The sequence below is a fragment of the Phlebotomus papatasi genome, chromosome 1 (assembly GCF_024763615.1).
Source record: "Phlebotomus papatasi isolate M1 chromosome 1, Ppap_2.1, whole genome shotgun sequence".
Classification (NCBI taxonomy): domain Eukaryota; kingdom Metazoa; phylum Arthropoda; class Insecta; order Diptera; family Psychodidae; genus Phlebotomus; species Phlebotomus papatasi.
Genome location: NC_077222.1, coordinates 91,607,417 through 91,630,090, shown reverse-complemented (window position 1 = coordinate 91,630,090; position 22,674 = coordinate 91,607,417). Strand labels below are relative to the sequence as shown.

Here is a 22,674-nt window from a genome sequence, read left to right as displayed (position 1 = left end):
CCCCGCCTTTATGTAATTTCTAATGATTATTTATTAAAAATTCCTACTTTTAATAACATAATGAAATGTAAAGGACTAGATTCAAAACTAGATTTTTTGGGAGTCTTAAAGTGTAATTTTTGGAAAATACTCTTAAGATCTCATAAAAAAATCCTCCTGATATTGATAAAATCCTTTCCACAAGCGTTAAAACTTGAATGAAACTTTTTACTGATCAAAAAAGACAATAAATTTCAAAGGCTGTCTCTTATTTGAATTTTAATGCGAAATTAAAATTGAAATAAATTTTATTTAATTTTTGGGAAACTGCTCTTAACATATCGACCACCCAGAATAAGACCTGACTATTTCGTGAATGGCCAACTTTACAGGAGAGCGATTTAAAGCTGAGATTTGCATTTGCTAATAAATCAATTAATTTAACTTCACTTTCCTAATATTGTACATCAAACGAAAGGATTCGATAAAAGTTATCTTAATTCCATAAAATTTTCAAAAAATAATGTGTATTACAATATTTTCCGAGTTGTAACATATTTTTCCTGAGCTGTCATATCAAAAGCTCAGGATAAGACCCGAACAACTCGAGTTTCCCACGCTGCCAAGCGACCCGGCTGGTCACGCATCACTTGTCAAAATTGTTTCGATATCATTCCCCATACGCATCACTATCTATGTATATTAATTGTTCTAAGTAATTTTTTCAAGACATTTTAACACTTTAAAACCCGAGCCAAAAAATCACGTAAAACACTAAACTGGCATAAAATGCTAGAGCAGTTATTCTCCATAAAAAAGCAATTTTTCAATATTTTTCGTTTCGTAAAACTTCACAGCAGTTCTAGGACTCATAAATTATTTTTTCAATAAATATTTTCCCATTTTTCTAATCATTTTTATATAAATTTTGTGAAAATTGACAACAAATGCCAAAGTGAATTTTTACAGATTTTCGTAGCAAAAAGGCAACTTCTGTTGAATTTCGTTATACTACAGTAGAGTCTCGCTATAGTCCATATTTGGTTTCAGATTTGACACTTGAGTCGCACTATAGTCCATGTAATTTTTTAAAATTATCAACGACTTTTAGTATTTAAATTGCTCAACGGCTTCCACTTTCTTTGCGATTGTGGTACTTGTCCTTACTTTCTTCATTGTGGATCACAATTATCACAACTACTCAATAAAGTTTGCCAAAAATATTAAAATACAGTAGAGTCTCTCAAATTGGAACGATTGGGGGGTATTTTTGACATTTCTCACCTCTCAAATTCGAACGATATTTTTAAAACTAACTGAATTTATGTGAGATTAAATAGCACTTTGAATCAAATTCCCGTAATTTCTCACAAGTGTTAGTTGGTAACATACTTCCTTTTCATTTTATTCGCACATAATGTGTATAAATATTCAGAAAACAGCACAGAGATATGATTTTTAATCATCCACAATACGAATTTTTTAACATAACCCTACAATTGACATTTTAAATCCAACCGGCGTTCGAATTTGAGAGATTCAGATTTGAGAGACTCTACTGTAATTATGCTTGTCGCGTACTAAAAAACATAACCTAACTTAAAATCAGTGTTTTGAAATCAACGGTCGATAAATTGTGGACTATAGAGCGATGGCTTATAGCGAGACTCTACTGCATTTGTTTACATATTTAATTTCCTTTTTCCAATTTGGAAAGAATCTTAGAACTTATATCTATATATTATCCTGTAAAATTTTAAAATTCTCATATATAGTTTAAAAAGAAAAGAAAAAGTAAAACAAAGCGAAAAGTGAATTTTCACCTTTTTTTTACATTACCATTCTACATCAATTCTTGGTCTTATATTATTTAATTTTTAATAATTATTTTATTATTTTCACGTATTTTTTACGATTTTTTCGAATCGTGACAAAACTCAAAAATATTAACATTTTTTAGGTTATATAGTATAAGCCATTCAAATGTCCATTTCGGATGCCAACTACGTATAAAAAGGTAGCATTTTACGCCAATTTGGTATTTTACGCCCATTTTTTAGTTTTTTTTTTCAATTTTTAACATAATAAAAAAGTTATCAACTATTTTTTTCTACTAAACGAAAGGTCATTAAATTCTCTATACATTAGTGTTATCACTTAAAATTAAAGTAAAATGTCAATTTGGGTTTTGAAGTGTGAAAAAATCAATTCATTCAATTTTCGAATCGAACAAATGTGATATGTCGATTGGCATTGACAGGTATCAAACGCAAGCGTGAAAATTCCACGGCAATTACAGAATTTACCCTGTGGGAACTGTAGTGATGGGAAAATGTCGATCAGTTGGTGTGTGTCTAGGATGGGGAACTGGAAGGGGAAGAAGAAGAAGAAGAAGTGAAGTGTGGAATGACGGCTAATTATCCGAAAGAAAATGTAGAAAACTTTCATGTGAAAATTGATTAATAAAAAGATATAATTATCGAAATAAGAGGTAGTGTTTCAGTGAAGTAGGACGGGTAACCACACCCCCTATAGGTCTTATATTATTTAGTTTTTATTATTTTCACTTTTTCACATATTTCTTATTATTATTTCTAACCAATTATCAAGCAACAAAACCTCTTAAAAGTTAATAGGTTATGAGCTCTCGCGCCAAAGAGAAGTTTGATGCATAATAAATTAGCATTTTATTGCTTTTATCCAGGTTTTGCAACACTTGCAATACTAGAGAAGTTCAAAAAACTATCAAGATATCAGTAATATTTCATAAATAATTGCAATATTCTGGATTAAATCGTGAAATTTTCTTTGATCTTTATAAAATATAAGCCATTCAAATGTCCATTACAGCTGTCAAACTCCATATAAAAAATACTAGCACTTTACGCCTATTTCGTATTCAATATCCAATTTTTAGTTTTTGATCCATTTTTTTAATTTTATAGAAGAGTTATTAATTATTATTAACAATACTGGTTATTAACTAGATATTACCAAATTGAAAACTATACATATTTGCAGCCAAATAATAGCTTATCTACTATCGTGAAATCAGCCGGAATACTTTTGACATGCAAAATGATGACGTCACACGGTCGAATTATGCGGCTCTTATCCTGACTGAAAGCGCTATAAATTTGGAAATAATTTATATTCAGGTATAATATTCACAGGGAAGGTAGAGGGTTTCACGGAGTATCCGAAAAGCGAAAAAAACGAATTTTGCAAAAAATCGAGATAGTCGGATTATATTCTGAGTGGTCGATATTATACTAGATTTTTTTAGTTCATTTATTTTAAACCGCTTGTATTATATTATAACATCCCCACATCAGATATATTTTCTACTATACTAAAAATAAGCAAACCTAAATATTTAAAAATCCACGTAATCTTCTAAATTAAAAGTCCTTTACATTGCATTATGTTATTAAAAGTAGGAATTTTTAATAAATAATCATTAGAAATTACATAAAGGCGGGGCAATCATCTTCCAGATGGACCCCTTAATAAATAAAAAAAAAATACATAAAGGATCTCTATTATGTAAAAAATGTAGTTTTTTTTTAAATTAATATAATAGAAGAATATTCCTGTGAAAATTCCATGGATGTTCCAAAATAATTCCACTACTGATTTATTTACTGGGTTCCATGTTCCATTGACATGAGGAATTGAAGGCATGTGGCTATCCAGTTCTGATGTTCTCGAAAGGAAGCAATCCCACAGAGTTCCTAGTGGTTGAGAAAGTGAATGATATAAAAGATCATTCTGATGTTCTTCTGGGGGTTCAAGTGATGACTTCTGGTAGCTCCGGACAGCTCTCGTTTGCATTGAGATCTCCTCGGTGGCTCTGGTTAGCTCTTGTTTTGATTGGTAACCAAGGCAGAGATTCCAAAGTGACCGTAAATTTTCTCCTTTCCCTCCATCTTGCAATCCATGGAGTACGAGGCCACTGTACTGTGGAACACCTCAAGAATACACAGATGGATTAACTTCCGACAATTTCTGGAGGAAAATCACAGGAAATGTTCCTTCAAGGCTGGGTTGGATTCCACCAGGAACGACATCTCAAGAAAAACACTATTCCCTTGTATATTTAGAAGATTTTCTTCACAAATTCACTAAATACTATCCCAAGGAACTTCACCAAACGCTTTTCTCACTTTTTCCAGTAGTGAAACAACAAATTTTCGTGAAAAACAGTCAGAAGAGGTAGAGACTTGGAAATGATGGCAATCTGTCAAAAAAATTTTTGATGGAAAATAAAAAACCCAATGTGGAGGCATTTTTCTTCAAAAATTCCTTCAAAAATATGAATTTTTCTTTAAAAAATTCTTGAAATAATTCTTGATGAAATCAGCTCCAATGTGTAGACACCTTTAGAGTCGTACAAATTTTATGTGAATAAAACTCATTTTCTTTACTAACCATTTTAAACTAATTGCTTATTTGTTAAAAAAAAATGCATAGGGTGGAATAACCGGCTATCGCCATGTTTAGGAAAAAATTAAATTCATTTAATCATAACTTTTGAATCCTTGTTACAAGATAAGTCAAATTTGACACAAAGTTACTTAGATGTATTGGCTCTAGATACGTGAAAACAATAATCCTAGAACATAACGCTGGACTACTTAAAAAACTGATTTTTATTAATAATGCAAAAATAACCATTTCGTCGCCACTTTTTACCACTTTTCGCCAGTTTTGTAAAATTTGTAACCACTTCTCGCCACCCACTTGAAAAGATCCACACTCGGTTATTTTAGGCAATGCTATGAAAAGAATGCATTCACCATTTCTCTTTCCTTGTGATCACTTTATTATTAGGGGAAATGCTCATAATTTTGTCCAGTTTCTTATTTTGGACACTTTGAGGATAACATTGGACACTAAAAATAAATTGATTAAAATGATGGATTTTTATTCCAATATTTGATGAATAGTGAATTCTATCTAAATATTTGTTCTTTTTGGAAGATTTTAACACTAAATACGTTAAATTTTGAATATGATTTGAGTTGAAATTGCTTTGTTGAAAATTCAGTGTGAGCAATGCTTACGAGAAATATGACAGAACTTCGTGGATTACTTCAGTCTTATTTAGTTTTGGTGAAGTACTAACAAAGTTTGTTCGCTGTTTTTGAGTGATATTATTGAATATTCATTGAATATTGTGTTGATTCACGTTACTGATAATTTGTACATTTGACCTGAAGTGAGATTTGCCTTGTGAATTATATTTTTCGTGTGAAAAATGGGAAATTTTTTAAGACATTCACCAGTGAGGTGATGATTCTTATTTTGGACAGGTGTTTTTCTCACGAAATTTCGTGAAGTTTTAGCTTTTGTGATGACTAGGTTGGACAAATGCCTGGAGAAACAAAGGAGCATCATCTCTACGAAAGAGATGCAGTGAGAAATGCCTTGAAAGGGTCCTGGAAAGGTCAAGAAATGCGCTAATCCGCACGTACTTGGAGTACCGAAGTCAACCCACTTTACTGAATGATATGGAAAGTTTCCGGGCTTCTTGTGACATTCTACGATTCCCTTACATGAATAGGAAGAGGACTTGGTAAGATTGGTTCATAAAATGAAGAACAATGGGCATCCTGTTGAGGCGGATTATCTGTCCAAATTTACAGACAAGTTGTAAAAATTAATAACCAAGTTGTCCAAAATAAGAGTCAAATTCACCTCTACATATCAATTCATTTTTAAACGTATTAAAACTAATTTTAGTAAAAATGAGATGATAAATAGCTTGCCAAGTTTCTAAACAATCCTTCTGAAAAGAGAGTAACAAAAAAAGTCAATTAGTATTGAAAATATCGCACTTCAAACTTAGGATATCGATGCTTATATGCAGACTGTCCAAAATTATGAGCACTTCCCCTACTCTCTTTAAATAATTTTTCTTCACTTTTATTTGAGAAATCAAATTATGGGGCTTTTGCAGAAAGTAAACAATGCAGATTTGACAACTGAGAATGTACGAAGTGAAGTTAGCGTCGCCTATTGAAAAGATATGGCGACAGGTGGTAAAATCAATTCCAGAATATTACCACTTCTCGCCATGCCTCATTTTTATACAAAAATAATATAAAATGAAATATTAATTGACTAAATACAAATTTATGTATTCCACAAGTGCAATTAAATATTCAATAGACAAATTATTTACCCAAATAGGTATTTTTGGCCTGATGAAAATTTGACGACACTTAGTACATTTGGTAAGAGATGTTGGATTCGATGCACTTGCTTAAAATATTGCTCTAAAAAGTGATCAAAATCGTGAATCCAAAACGAATAATTATTATTTTTCGATTCTATGCGTAGAAGCAGAAACAATACAAAAAAAATTGCGACTCATTTATTTCATAAATTGCGAAAAATAGCGATTTCAATGTAAGTGGCGAGAAGTGGGGCACTGGCGAGAACTGGTGATTCCACCCTAAATTAATTTTAAAGGATTTGTATTTCTTTTTGAAAATATACTTTTACAGTGCTATCACACTAGGATTTTTTCAATTTGTAAATTCAATTTAATTTTCAGATGAATTGTTCCTATGCGTTATTTTGCATTAATCCTTTAATTTTATTTAATTTTATTTATTTTTTATACTTCCAATTTTTTTAAAGCAAAACCCTTTTGGCAATAAAAACTACAATAGTCATACGTAATATTTTTCATTAAAGCGAAAATTATTATTCATTGGTATTGTCAGAAAAATTACTTAAAGTTTTGGGCTATTTTTGTCCCTATCGTTCATAAAAGCACAAAATATACCGAATCAGACTCTGTTGGACTTTCCAAGGTTAGATGTAAGACTTATCATTGATTATGTTTCTCAGTTTAATTTTTATTGTTGATTTTCAGTCCAAAAGAAGTGTCTCGTCGTTAAAGGGTTAAAAATCATTTGAATTAATAGATTTTCGCTTATTTATTGATTATAAACTAATACGTGGCCCACCAAAACATGTTTAAATATGCTAAAATAGCACAAATGTGGTTGCTCAAATTAATTTCAATTCAGCAAATTAAAATGTTAAAATTGCTCAACAATTATTCCAGATAAGCCGGAACTTAGGCGATATTTCGTTGTTTCTTTCTGCCAATGAGGTCCAACTATGTGAAGTAATTCCTCAAATTCTTCAGTACCCATACGAAAAAAATTGTTGTGTCCAGAAAAAATCATCAGTTGCAATATCATCATAAATTTTTTAAATGAATCCGTGGGAAGATCTCTTTTGGATCCATTTTCTGGCCCACAATCTCTTCCTTTTACCTTGAGACACATTTTTATTGAACATGTATCCTACATAAAGTAGGAAAATTTCTTTCTCATCACTCGACTCAGTCATTTTTCTAATAATGTAGGGTAAGTGTACCAAATTCCGGCCAGCTTGCAATTTCGGCCACATTTTTATTTCTCAAATTTCCATGAATTTTTAGTTTTGCATATTAGAGAGATTATACTATGCAGTACAATAACAAAAAATGTATATTCGATAAACGAGAAGATGTTAAAAAGACTTTGGAAGGATTCCGGAAGGGCAAGGAACTATGAGAATGAAGGTGGCCGAAATAGACTACCAAAGCTATGTCTACATTTTTATTCATTTTAAAATGGATTTAAAATGATTTTGGAGAAAATGAAGACGACAAACTGTCTACAAGGTTCCAAGTAACACTTCTTAACTGTGTTATCACACTTGCACATTAAAATTTTAATATGATTCACATTAATTGTTGCTGGTGAGAGCACAAATGTGTAATTTGTGTGTTTGAATCATTTTATATTCAAAATTTCATCTATTTGTTGATAAAAAGGTAGACTTGGCCCGCAAAATTTGATATAAATTTATTTATAGCATTAATGCGAAAAATTAATGCGATTTTCTCTTTAATTTTTTAATGTGAAAAATATTTATGCTTTAGGTAAATTTAAACTTATATTTGCAGGCCAAGTCCACTTGTTTATCAATAAATAGAAAAACCCTAAATATTAAGTGACTCAAAGACACAAATAACATATTTGGACGCTCACAAGCGACAATTAATGTGAGTCACATTAAAATTTTAATGTTCAAGTGTGATAAGACCGTAAGAAAAATTAACAAAAAAAAAAATTTATATGAAAAATATTACATTTTGAACTTGTCACTTTGGCGCTTGCATGCAACTATGCCGAAATTTGGCGCACTTACCCTAACAAAATCATAAATGACAAAATAAAACAACTGGAAATCTGCGCGGCGTTTTTTGAATTTAGCAAATTTCTCGCAAAAATGTGTCCTGGCTATGAAAAATTTCAAGCGATTCTAGCAACTTTAATGCTCAATTTGCTGAATTCAATTTAAAATTAAATTGTGAAAAATCCTAGTGTGATTACCACCGTTAAAAACATAAATTTTTAAGCTCTAGATCTAGACTGGTAAATTGGGTAAATTATTCAGACTTGTCTAGATAATTTCAAAATTTCACGAAGAAGCAATTAAATATTTAGAAAACCACAAATCTCATGACAAAATGCCTTTCCCTTTGGGTCTTTTTGCATATAAATTTGATTATTTAAAAACACTTGAAAAGGCCTCTGAGTAAAGAATTCTATTTGACTTATCAATCACTCCCAAGCAATTTTCAATTGAAATTGAATCAAGGCTGAAAGTTTCACAACTCCCACAGATAAAACCTCATAAATTGTAATCCCATCAATTTTCTTCATTTCCTCCTAAAAATTCAGTCGGCTTTTCTTTTTTTTTCATTTTTATATTGGAGGGCTCTATGCTGGAGGATAATAATCCACCCATCCTCTTTAGCCCAATTTGTTGGCCACGCTAGAAGGTCTTGCCCGAAAGTCCGAGAGGAAGTTCAAAAGACATAACTCTGCCTTGAGAAGTTGGATGTATAAATAGAAGAAGTCTCTCTTTCGACCAACATGCGCTTTTTGCCTCCACTCACAAAATTTCAAAAAAAAATCATATAAATCGAGAAAATTCAGTGTAAAATTTTGTGGTGTATTTGGGGGCAATTCATAAGATGAAATTGGTCAGGAGGAATAGGAATTGCAGATTTAACTAGAGAAATCTCTCTTGAAACAATGCAGAAGGTGTCTTGTATAAGCATTAAGTGGGCGACTTGTATTTGAATATCTTTCCCAATCGATTTTCAACACTGGAACTTCAACACTTGGATGATGTGGAGCTGGGAAGTGGCCAATCGATCATTATTGTGCACTCCATGTGACTTTTGGAGATGCCTGCAATGGAAGTGCCCTGGGGATGGGTGAATGAAATGAGAGGGTTCAGGGAGCCTATTGCTTGGGGTGCAAATGCCACAATCTTGACATTTACCTCAAGTATCATTCCCCACCTCTCTCAGGAACAGCCCTAAAGGCCAGGAAGAAGGGGTTGAAGGTGGTTCTTTGTAGGGATTTCTGTTTTTTCTAGGAGTGTCAGTGCTTTGATGGGGCATTTCTCCAAGATGGATTGATTATTTCAGGCAAGAATCTTTCATGGCAGGTAGTTGGAAGTCTCTGTGAGACCATGAGGGTAATTTTTGCAATTTGCCGACTACCAGAAGGCGACCACAAGGCAAGCAAAGAAAAAACACGCCATATTGCTTGAAGAAATAGTGAACCTGTAGCCCAACACAACGAGGCCATGTGAGGGTGTGTGTGTCGGACATCGTCCGTGAATTTGCACAATTATCGATTTTCCAGGCGAAATGGCAGTCCAGACTGGTCAGGAAGATATCCCCAGAGGCCTTTTCAAGACTTTTTGGGACTTTCCGAGAAGATTTGGGGCAATTTGAAGGGACTTTTAGGGGGTCAAATTGGAGTAGAGAAAATTTTTGCAATTTCATGCAACTGACACCCAAAGTTGCCTCGCACAATTGTGCTCTACCTATCTCATTCACTCACATGTATTCCCAATGCAGGAATAGATATTTGTCTCACTCACACTCATGCAATATCTTGGCCAACTAAGAATCTCTTTGTACCTCACTATCCTGGGCCGGAGGTTTGGCTGTTTCGCTGCTTCTGGTGGCTCCACCGTCATGATTTGTGGCTCCCCTGGGCTCAGTGGTGGCACCGGCAGACACTGTTGTGCTGGAATCACCTTTATCGGGCGCCTTTGGCTGGCCGAGTTCTGGAGACGGAGGAGCCATCTTGAATCTTCCTCTGCTTGAAATCGCAACGACTCCTTGTCTCCCTCCCTCCGCCCCTCACACCCAAATCACACACAACACCCCACTGTTCACACCCTCAAGCACCCCACAGAGTACAACACCACTTTCCCGGACAAATCACCACCCGGAGATTTTGAGCAAAAAATTTTGTCTGGATTTTTGGCTCTCGAAACACTCACAGTAGTCCACCTTTTGAGCACTTCGCAGTCTCTCCTAAGCCACCTTTTTTTTCTCCCCCAAATATCACGATATTTACACAAGTCTGTGGCACACTCACTGGTGCATCGTCCCACTTGAGTGTCTATGCACTGTTTTTCGCACAAATTGTCCAACTAGGCGACAATCTTTTTCACCTTTTTCCACTTTTTCTTCTCAAATTTTCGACGGAGAGCCATTCTGAAAATCTTTGACGTTTGCCAGCCATTTTTCTAGCAGCTGACGTTCACGATTCTTGCAAAATCCCACACTGGCCACACCGTGGCGCTGTCATCACCTAGAATGCTGAAAATTTTACGACATGTCCAAGGTATCCCAGGGGACAAGTCAGAAAAAAGTCTTCCGGGAATGCCTTGGTAATTATTTGATTTTTATTAACGGAACTTTTTTTTTCTTCAAATATAGAACTTCCGGGGGAATATTCGCGAGATTCTGCCCCACCGGAAAGTGTGCTGGATTTGCGCTGGGGGGGATGAAGCAATTTTACTTTCTGACGAGCTGTATGGCAAGAGTTCTAGTAAATCCCTGAGATAATTCCTCGTCAATTCTTTGGCTTTTTCTTCTTTTTCATCACCACACGGAAATCACTGGTCTCAATACTTGGTGATGTGCTGCCAGAAGCCCTCCCGGATGACACCTTGACCTCCTGGACATCGGAAAGTTGCTCAGCGGGAGCTTTAACAGTTTGAGTCACTTCCTTGAGGATTTCCTTGGGTTTTGGCTGCTGTTTGATCTTCTGTGGGGCTTTCTTGGCCTTCTTGCCCCCCGGATTCTTCGTAGGCTTGCCACCTTTGGAGAATTTCTTGGGTCCCCCCGATGGGGCGGAATCTGTACTCTCGATAAACTTCACAAGGTTATCAATATTGTCACTCCCACGATACCCATCAATTTCATGGGAATTCCTCACGATGGCATTCCTCTCCTTCTTCACCTTGACCTCATGCACAAATTCCGGACGTTGATAGCCACCACCGCCGAGGCCTTTGGACATATTTTCTGGGATATTCTCATTTCCAGGCATATTTCTCATAATCCTAGGGCGATAGGCAGCAAAGTCCTGACCGAGATTGATTCCAGAGGTCCGATTGAAGTCCATCATTCCAAAGGGATGAGCAGATTTTGGGCCAAATCCGTAATCTCTTGAACCAGAAAATGTTTTAGAATCCCATGCATCGGCTACTCGCATAAAAGGACTCTTTATGGGAGCTTCCTGCTTCTTAGGGCCTTCATCTTTCTTCTGAGACAAAACCTGAGGCCCCTGAGGCTTTCGATCCTCATCTTTAGGCGTTTTCCGGGAATCCTCTTCGCTTGCGGAAACCTCTAAATTCTCACATTTCTTAAGTTCTTCTGCTACCTTTGCAGCCGGTTTCTCTTCCTCCTGACCTTTAGGTGTCTTGTAAGTAATCGCATCATCCAGCATGGCCTTTAATTGAGCATCACTGTAGCATTCCAAATCCTGGAAATCCAAACGAAAACAATTTTAGAAAAATCTTATTCTAACGCAGTGGGCTATGTTCCTGGAAAATAATTAAATCTGTATAGGCTTACTTCATTCTCATGGCTCTCTGTGGAGCTGCCTGGAGAAGAAATTTGACTAGGCACCACGACAAAGTCCTGCAAATTGATACTCTCCTCAGTGAGATCACTTCCCGATGAACATTCAGCTTTATCTGCCGGATCTGGCTGATTAACTTCAGGCACAGGAGACATTTTTCCTTGTACAAGATCTACAGCTCCCTTGAAGAAGAAGACGGATGGGTTTGCTGGACAAAAAGCCTAGGAAAATCAAGGTAAATCAGCAAAGGGACGCTATTAGATTTCCATGATGCAGAATTACTCACGCTGTTTTTGCCCAAATCACGTCACTCCTCCACCAAATTACTGCTGCATGATCTTCCGATGGGTTTTAGGGAATAATTTTCTCACCTTTTTGTACACTTTTCATGGAATCACAGAGCAGTTTTTCAGCAATTTTCACAGCGTTTGCTGTTCACCTTGAGGCCAACTGCGGGGAGTTTGACACTCGGCGCCATATTTTCTAGCAGTTTCGCTGATGCGCATTTTTGCAAACTGCCAAGGGATTTTTGTGCAAGAAATTTTTCAGTGGAAAATCGCAGTGAAAAATTGTGGAAAAGTGATTTGTAAAAGTGAAAAAGTTAACCACTGGAAGATGGTGACAGAGACTGAAAATATCTTTCTCTTCGTTCCCAATCTAATTGGTGAGTTGTTCTTCGGGGAATTCTCCCCAAAATTGAGTTTTCTCTCTTTTCCCTCCATTGCTTCATTGATTTTTCCCCAATTTATTTTTTGTATTTTTTTTTTGGGGGGAAATAGGATATGCCCGGATTATCCTGGCCCTGATCTCATTCTGGTTCATGCCGACAAACTACGTCATCGCCGGCTGGTGTTACATAATCAGCGTGTTTTTGGATTGTTTGGATGGACACGCGGCCAGACACTTCAATCAATGTGAGTATCATCCCTGTCCTTAAAAATTCCAGGATCTCTCCGAATCCACAGATCTCCTGAGCAGATTACAGGGTTTAATAAGAACAAAGAGGGCTGGGGGATTTCAATACAACCTTCTCTCTAATTGAATTAAAACATTTTCCCACCCTCTTCGGGATTACTAACAAACCCTCCCCCTTTTTGTTTAATCTCCTGCCAATCAATTCCGCGATTGATGGGCAAACAGGCACCAAGTTTGGGGCAGTGCTGGATCAGCTGACGGATCGCTGTGGGACAATGTGCTTACTGGTCACGCTGAGTTACTTCTACCCGAAGTACATGTTTCTCTTCCAGGTCTCCATGGCCATCGACATCTCCTGCCACTGGATCTACACCCACACGTAAGTCACTCTTTTCCTGCTCTCCCCTAAAATCCTATTAGTCATCTTCAATTGAAAGCTTACTTGCAAAAATGCCAAAGATTCGCGATTGAGGTAGGGAACCGTTCTGAAGCTAAAGTGAGAGGAGTCATGCTTCCTAAAAATAGATCAATAGTCACACGATGAACAATGGATTTCCAGTAGGTTCTATATGCGAATGTTTCAGCTTTCTTTTAAATTTATAAATTGAGAGTTGGATATGGATTAATTAAAATTGAAATGAGTTGTTGAAGTTCAAGGGTCATTTATTGATAAGAAAGCCGAGAAGGTATATTAATAAACATAAATATGATATTGAGGTATTCGAGGTATTCCCACAATCGCGATTCCTGATAAGAGATTGAGATTAGACTAAAAATTTGGCTTTTATATGTGGGTATTCTAAGAATTTCTAGAATACTCAGCAATTGCAGATAGCGGAAAGTCGGGCCAATTTGATATAGGGGCGGTCTCTATACTTTTTAACTCTTTCCGGACCGCAGCATATGCTGCAAGCCAATTTCACAATTTTTTAATCAAAAATATCTAAGCTCAGGAATTAATTGAGGTCCTACAAAAAAATATCTTACATTTGGACATCCTTATAGTTTGTAATCATACACAAGAATCGGATTTTTATCAATTCTGAATAATTAAAAACAATGTTTTTCATAGAATATTCATATGCTTCTTTGGGTACTCAGAGTCCCAAAAGACACGAAAGAGTTAACCAATTTTTAAATTGCTGGAATAAATCAACAAAATCAGTTCATAGAGGTTATCAAAATTGGGAGAACGGGGCAGATTGTGGTGCTATTATAATGAAAAATTAAAAAGGCAAATCTTTCTTTTAAAACATTTCTTTAGTACATGGCTGCTCTCATGTGCTTCTGTATTATCGACTTTTCTTTGTTTTGGTTCCTATCCCGACTGTTTTCCCCTGTTACAACCAAGGAGTAACTTATAATACAGTAGACTCTTGCTAATCCGTGGACTCTTTTTCCGGGTGACATAAAAAAAATCCGTGATATAGTTGAATTTTAAAAATTTTGTTGACATAATTGTTTCAATTTTGGTTTTTTTTTTGTTAAAGCAAATGTGCTCTATATATTGAAATTCTTTCTCACCGTGCAAATAGACGGAATTCCCACGGGAATTCCTACAAAATATTTTATTCCGGACGGGAATTCCGGATGGAAATTCCCATACAGTAGACTCTCTCTCAATCGGGAATATGGGGCAAAATGTCATCCGGTTTAGCGATAGAATTGAGCGTCAAAGCCTTTGTAAATTCCACAAAAAGCGCTCAATTATAAAGAATGACGATAAAATAGGAAGAACTACAGCGAATTTGATCGAATTAGCTTCATAATTAAACGTGAAAATTGTCAACAAAATTTGTCGCCCGATTGAGAAAGAGCCGATTGAGCGAGAGTTTACTGCTGTATTGAACTGTCAAATTTTTACCATATGCTCTATGCGCCTCTGGTGGAGTTCAAGCGCAACACAAAAATGTTCCGAAGATTTGAATGACGGTATGCATGTTTAGAGACAATGTCAATTCAGTCAGGTGGTCAGGTCAGAATTCACTCCACAAATTTTCAATGTAATGTAAACACAAAAATTGTTGGATTTCAAACAATTTGATGTGTATCAATCGCAAAATCCGTATGACATTTTGGTTCCGCTCTCATGGATAAGCGAGAGTTTACTGTAAAAGAAAATACAGTGCCCGCTCTCTAATCCGGATCAGCGTAATCCGGACGAGTTCTCGACGGTTACATATAAAATAATTTTGAGGTTATTTATGCTTGTCTGTTCACCAATGAAAGATGGATTATCTTGTGAAGTTTTTGTTTAATAAATGAAGTATAATAGCATAACGAATTCTCTAACTATGTCTTTTCAATTTTTTTTTAAAACTTTTATACTAATTCTACAAAAAAAATCTTGTATTATATTTTCGAGACGTTGAACAAATTCAAAAAATCCATCCGGATAACGAAGCGGACATTTGTCATATTGTCTCCCAATCATCCGGATTACAAAGCGGGCACTGTATACTAGGGTGTTTCAACGAGGAAAAAAAATTTTTGGGACTATTCTCACGGTGCTGTATTTGATGAGACTAGAAAGTTTTTCTTCGACAACCATATGATCAGACGACGTTTAGAGGTAGCTGGACGACCCTCTCTGTAGTGTAAAATCAGAAAAATGTTCTACAAAGAGGGTCGTTCAGCCACCTCTAAACAGCGTCTGATCATATGGTCGTCGAAGAAAAATTTTCTTGTCTCATCAAATACAGCACCCTGATAATAGTGCCAAAAAATTTTTTTCCTTGTTGAAACGCCCTACTTTATACATAGGGTTATATAGGGTATACACTATAGCAGAGGTGTGCAAGAAACCGTTAAAACCGAATTAACGTCAAAGTAAGTTTGTTATAGTAGCGTTTTGACCATTGACGTACATGTTTCATTTGACGTTAATTCGGTTTCAACGGTTTCTTGCACACCTCTGCACTATAGGGTACTACAGGGTGCTATAGAGTACTACAGAGTACTATAGGGTACTATAGGGTATTATAGGGTATACACTATATATAGGGTTAAATTTCGGTGTCGGAGGTGTTGTATTATTTCACGAGCTTTTCAAATAACCAAAACTATTCAAATTCTGACAATTAGAATCGGAATACGACTACTTATTTGAAAATTCGGAACCAGGATCACATTAAAAGCCAGTGAGTATCTAATGGTCATTGCAAGGAGCTTCATGCAGCTTTTAGTAACTGATATCGAGTCAAATTTACAATTAATTTTTCCGAATTTACCACAAAAAATTTTAAATTTGTCATATGACATTGTCATATTGTTAGAGAATCCCCCTACAGATCAGTGAATTTATCACGTGATAAAATTAAAATCTCAGAATTCATGCCTAGCTTTGTTTCCCACATTTCACGTTACGTTTCCATTCCACTTCCCAGTCATGTTTCTATGTTTCCTTGTTTCTGAAAACACGGCGAAAACCTTTTCTTGACTAATTCGCTCTTGTTTGTCTAAAGAGTCACGAACAAATGACAAAATTTTACAATTTTTTTTGTGTGCTTACGAACATGTGCAAGAAAATATTTCTAAAAGAACAAAAAAAAATGTTCGTCGTGATGATGTTAACAAAACTTGTAAAGAAGTACAAACATTTATGAACCTTTTAGTAGGTCATACGATTTACGAGGATTTCGTAAGTCCCCAGAAGGAACTCACAAACATTTGTAAACAATTTCACGAAATATTTTTTTTTCTATGTATAAAATGAAAATATAATAATATTCTTAATTGAACTCACGGAACTCACCATACTTTTATAAAACTTACTATAAGTTTTCAACGGGAAAGATAAAAAAAACACTTGCGAACCGTCAAAAGGGTTAAAAGGAACTGTGTTAAAATCAACTTTATTGTACCTCAAATTTCATTTCCACACTTTTTAATTAACCATTTGATAACCTGGATCAAGTTATTATAATTTTTCATGACTATTTTTAGCATGATCCATTGTGAATTTTTTCAAAATCCATATTATGTTGGCAATTGTGTACATCCATTACACAATGATTGGCAAATTCTCTTTCTGCACCTTGGGAATTTTGAGCACAAATTGGATCCCAATTCGGGGGACATTCATTGTTGCAAAAATTTCTGCCTTGTCCTAGAATTGTTGAAATATTTTTTGTTATAGTTATAATGGCATCAATGAAATACTACGTTAAAAACTGTTACTTACCAAAAGACAGAGCAAAAATGAAAATTAAAACAATGCAGAATATTAATTTCATTTTTAAATGGTGCTTTTGAATGAGCAACTCAAAACATACTAAAAAGAATTATTTCGATTCCTCATCTTTTAAATTGCTAGTCTAGTTCTAAGTGCGTCACAATTAGCAAAAAAATTATTTGATAGATATTTTGTCAAGTATTATTTGGATATTTGAACAAATGGTGTGAAAATGAACTGTCGAAGTCTTATTGATATTTTCTTAACGATTTTTTTTATGTTTCAAAAATATTTATTTTACAAACATTGGATAACATTAGTGCATAATATATGACAGTGTAGACAATTTTTGGAAAAATATTCAAAGTAAAATATTGAGCTTTTCTTAATAATCTACCAACCAGGAATAGTATTTACAATTATTCGATATACAACAATTATAGTAAAGAGACTAAAAAAAACACTGAATTTTCCCTTTTATAATTTTTAAAATCATTCTATATTATCTCATTTTTTTAATTAGATTATTTTTTTTATTTAATTAGCTGAATTAAGTTAAAGATATTAATTTTTCGAACGATTATTGTTAGCACCATCCACAGAATCCATCATGAATTTTCTCGTAATCCATGTTATTAAAGCAATTAAACATTTCCATGTGACATTCATTCGTAAAATTTCGTATTCGATTTTGTGAGTTTTTAGAACATAACTGTTCCATAACTGGAGGGCATAAATAGTCGCACTCGTTATGTTGCCCTACAATTGTAACAATCATGTTAATATTGTTAATAAAATTGCAGTACATTGATTTTCTCACCAAAAGACAGTGAAAATAGGAAAACCATGAATAGGCAGCAAATTAATTTCATTTTTTGGTGACGATTTTGAAAGAGTTGCTCAAAATGAACTAAAGAAAATAAGTTGATTCCTCGTCTTTTAAAGGTGCAGACTCTGCAAACTACTTTTAAATGATGCGTAATACTTCTCGGAAAAGTAGATTTATTTGAAGATATACTTTCTTAATATTTTTTCGTATATTTTAACAAATGGTAAAATGTCTCTTGATATTTGTTGAATAATATTTTTCGATATTGTTTGAAAAAATTGCAAATAATGTTTATTTTTAAATAATTAAGACATGTGGGGAAAGTATAATAGCATTCAAATGTGTATACTTTTGTATATGAAAACTTGCTCTTTAATTTTTCTTATTTTTTTTATTTTTAACAATATAGAATTGTAATAAAACAAAAATTAAAGGGAAGAAAAACTGAAAAATCTAAGTTTTTTAGTTAAATAGAACAGTAGATATATAGTCACTATTCAGACTTATTTACCAATAAAAAATTTGTTCAGTATGATGGAAAAACTTTGATATGAAATCACAAAAAATAATATTTTATCAATTAAACTTTAATAAAATTTTATATAAGCCAATTAAATGATTAAAAAGTCGTACAACTTTAGTGAAAATTATAATGTCAATTTATCTTTTTACATAAAGCGTGCATATAATTAATGAAATAATTAAATAATTAATTTAATTCTGCACTGTTTGGTAACATGTTACTCTCTGAATACCTAGCTTCCCTTTTGACAAAAGTGTGTTTCGCTAGGGTTAGGGGATTAAAAGTTCCGAGAACTTCACAGGACGCTTTTAAATGGACACTCTTTGTCAAGGAAGTATTTTTTATAATGCCCTGTCTCTTGAGGTTCGTGTATCTCAAAAGGGAATTCAAAGATATTTCCAGCCTGAACTTGATCATTAAGCTTTCTGGGCCTGGGCTCTTTCTAATGGCTCCAGCATTACATTTTAGATCAGGAAAATATTCTGAAGTCGAATTCACATTCCTTTCTTTCTTAGAAGTTTTGCATAAATGTCTATCCTACTCCTTCGCATTCTTCTTCTTTTATTGAATATAACACCAAATTAAATTTAGTTCATTCTAATTTCGAGTCCAAAAGAGTGGGAAAGACTAATGTAGTAAGTCTTTTTAGAAAGAAAGGGACACGAATTTTGCTTTCATGAAATTCCGGAGGCATAAACTTTGTTACGACAATCTAAAGACGTAGCCAAGATTTCAGTAAAAGGGGGGTTTATTAAGATTAATTTAATCTTAATAAATTTGAGCTTATTGAAAACTCAATAAAATCATTTATTACTTGAACTTCAAATCTTTGCATAATCAGGAACAGTTTTTTTTATGTAATTCTGTTATTTTTATCAATTTTTGTACCGATTTTGAAGATTTTAACAAGATTTAGATAAATAATACAAAAACGATCTTATTGGCTCGGACACATCTTTTAGATCAAGAAAATTTCATGAAATCGAAATTCGGATCCATTTGCTTCTCACATGTTTTGCATATGTCTATCTCATTCTCTCGCACTCTTCTTCTTCTCTTAAACATCACTCTAATTTCAATTTAGCTCAATCGAATTTGGTATGCGAAAGAATGAGATAGTCATATGCAAAACATGTGAGAAAGAAAGGGTTTCGAATTTCGACTTCATGAAATTTTCCTGATCTAAAAGGTGTGCCGGAGTCGTATGGACCTAAATACATTGTAGTGGAGCGATTTTTTAATAAAACTTCATTTAAAACATTTTTAAAGTTTATTGGTAAAAATACAATCACTCTGGTTCGGACTTAATGCTTAATATATTTAACTCTCTGAAACAATATGCAGTTAGCATGTAATTTATAAATTCGGGAAATTAAATAGGGCAAGAAGAAAGAGTGGGAATTATAGATAAGGAGGGAAAAGAAGGTTTTGGCAATAGGTTCGCCAACAATCTTTTTCCACGAAATAATATCCCAAATAAAATATTCTTAGCTTGAAAGGGTTTCTAGTCCAAATTGAATGTTTTGGGGATTTCTGGTAAGCTTTTTGGAAAGCGGGAGAAAAATTGGAATATGTAAAAAAAACCAGTGATAAGCCTAAATAAGCTTATGGTAGCTGAGATTTTTTACAAGGGAGCTCAAAATGTGTGCAACTCAAGGTGCCTGCTCTGCAAATCGGAATGCCTGAAAATTCGATTTAGAGTTAAATTTTAGGAGTAAAGAGTTAAATTTTAGGAGTCGGTTAAGTGGTAGAGTTCTCTCTCTCTTATGCAAGTGTCCCACGGGTTCGAATTCGCTTTACGTCACCATGAATTTTTCTGGCGTTAAAGGTGTTCGAATCGCATCCAATGAGCTTCACCTGCACTTGATTCCACGTGGCATGGTATTGACAACCCCATCCATGTATAAAAAAATAATAATGGATGTCCCGAACTACAAAAAGATCTAAGTTCCTCAAAGGAACGTTGTGCCACCATTATTATTATTGTTATTATTATCAAAGAACATCAACGAGGAAGAAGTGCGTCCCACAGTTAGAAAGGTCTTGATCTCAGGTACTACATACTAACATTTGAAGAAAAACCATCGTTTAGTTTTCGAAAGTTTCAACCAACATCAAATTTTTGAAAATCGATTTTTCGATTAATCGGATCTTCGATTAAATTGGATGCAGTTGAGGTGTCAGAAGTGTTCTAGAATACACCGAATACACTCAGTCCCGGAATTAAGTCCTTCGGGATTATGTACCTGACGGAATTATTTACAGTAGACTCTCTCTCAATCGGGAATATGGGGCAAAATGTCATCCGGTTAAGCGATAGAATTGAGAGTCAAAGCCTTTGTAAATTCCACAAGAAGCGCTCAATTATAAAGAATCACGATAAAATAGGAAGAACTACAGCGAATTTGATCGAATTAGCTTCATAATTAAACGTGAAAATTGTCAACAAAATTTGTCGCTCGATTGAAAAAGAGCCGATTGAACGAGAGTCTACTGTACATACAATTATGCAAGTTTGCATACCATTGACAGTTAATTTATGAACTCATTTTTGAAATACGCCTGAATGTATTGTATGCTATGTTGCGACGCGGGAAATTTGAAAATATTTTGCTACTTTTTGAGAATAAAACTTTAATTTCTTTTATTAAGGTTTTGTTTTAATATTCTAAACATTTATTGAAGAACTCTGGCCAAAAAGTACTGTTTGTTAATGCATTTCTATTAAACAATTGAATCTTTTTGTTTGAACTACTTTTACTCCGCGCGAAATTCATTCTACGGCCGATTTATTCAAAAGAAAGCCACTGCGGTTATGCAAATTTTCTCGATGCATAGGGGAAAGTCGTCTGCCTTCAAACGAAAAATGGAGTTCCAAATTTAAGATTTTTTTCTGAAGAATCCACAAAATGGATTTTATTTTCTACTACACCAAAAAATTCTCTTGTTCATTCGGCGTATATGATTACCTCATTTGGCACTTGCAAGTCCTTAGTTTTTCCTTCTTAGGAAATTAAAAAAGTGATGTTGATTTGTATGAAAGCAGCTGGCATAGTCTGCCTTTAAACGCGAGGCAGCTACCTTTAAATGTTTTTTTTTCATTGAGAATATTGAATCAATAAAACTAAATGGGCTATAAATGATTAGGTTGAAGCCTAACGCACTCACTAAAATCATCACTGCAGTCAAAAGACATTACACAATAACTTTTCTTCACATTTTTCTGAAGCACTGTTTTGCACTTGAAAATTTGGAAGAAAAAGCCATTGAAGTTGAAAATTGTCAACTTTAAACATCCCAGCCGGAGCAAGATAGCAGGTTATAAGTATTTGTATGACGTTCGTCAGAGAAAAGTAGGAGTTCGATTTCACATGTTTTGATGTATGGAAAGATAGGATTTAAAGGCACACGACATAGGCATTTAAAGCAGTGGTGCCCAAGAAAAAAGCCGAATGAAAAATGAGTTGCCGAGCGATACACTGCGAAAAATGGTGTGATAAATGGAAAATTCACCTCCGCAAATAAACTTGAATTTCCTTATAAAAATAGGAAAAACCTGCGACAAATGAATTTTCCTAGAAAGAAAACATCCTAAAGTTTTATTTGGTAAGGTATTTTGTGGATAATTACTGCTAAATTCTAATAAAATTGCGATGAATTGAAGGGCTGTATTTATCAGACATATTTTCGAGCATCCGGCAAAATCTGGAGGAGATGGGGCTTTGTGCTTGGTATGAAAAAAAAGCTTATTCTTTGCTCTTTCGATCGCCGCAAAGCTTTGGACCCGGTTCCGTGTTTGAAAGGAGTAATTTAAGAAAGTTGACAAAAATATCAATTATAGCCATTTTAAGTGACAGTGTGGCGGTTCAAACATGCTCACACATACCAACTCGCACGCGTTGCGTCATATGTCAGTTTCTTTGCCGCCATATTTTTGTGTGTGCGTTGAATTGATTTCTTCGTGAAAAAACAGCTATTTATTAGTGAAAAATCAACTTCAGTGACTCTGTATATGAAATTTGTGCACCATAGAACCACCCAAGACACCAAAATATGTTGCATTGTGAAAAATTGTGAGAATAACAGCCGGTGAAATGCTGCGAATATCACCAATGCACCTGTAAGTTATTTTCTTATTTTATTGGTTTCTCAAACATCGTAGGAAACCTTCAGGACAAAGATACGGAGTTTTCCAGCGTTGGAAAATGTGTAAAGTGAAAATAATTATTAAAAAATAGTGAAAATCAGTGCTAAATGTGACAGGGAAAAATGGCGCCAAAGT

General features: G+C 34.4%; 3 protein-coding genes across 4 annotated transcripts in view; 1 reads left to right on the top strand and 2 right to left on the bottom strand.

Moving 5' to 3' along the window:
* The window catches only part of LOC129809720 (uncharacterized), a 43,616-nt gene extending 33,008 nt beyond the window's left edge, over positions 1-10,608 (bottom strand). For both annotated transcript variants that reach the window (XM_055859759.1, XM_055859760.1), the window contains exon 1: positions 9,992-10,608. In XM_055859759.1, coding sequence (XP_055715734.1) covers positions 9,992-10,159 — 168 coding nt within the window. In that variant the 5' untranslated portion in view covers positions 10,160-10,608. The remainder of the gene's footprint in view (positions 1-9,991) is intronic.
* A 137-nt stretch (positions 10,609-10,745) lies between these two features.
* On the bottom strand, positions 10,746-12,427 carry LOC129809727 (uncharacterized). Its single transcript, XM_055859772.1, has 3 exons — positions 12,238-12,427; positions 11,945-12,172; positions 10,746-11,852 (listed from the first exon to the last, which is right to left on the bottom strand). Exons 2-3 carry the CDS (start codon positions 12,104-12,106, stop codon positions 10,938-10,940), a joined length of 1,077 nt encoding a protein of 358 aa, XP_055715747.1. The 5' UTR covers positions 12,107-12,172; positions 12,238-12,427; the 3' UTR covers positions 10,746-10,937.
* A 22-nt stretch (positions 12,428-12,449) lies between these two features.
* Positions 12,450-22,674, top strand: part of LOC129809730 (CDP-diacylglycerol--inositol 3-phosphatidyltransferase) — a 13,636-nt gene continuing 3,411 nt past the window's right edge. The window contains exons 1-3 of the mRNA XM_055859775.1: positions 12,450-12,615; positions 12,731-12,865; positions 13,092-13,245. Coding sequence (XP_055715750.1) covers positions 12,450-12,615; positions 12,731-12,865; positions 13,092-13,245 — 455 coding nt within the window. The remainder of the gene's footprint in view (positions 12,616-12,730; positions 12,866-13,091; positions 13,246-22,674) is intronic.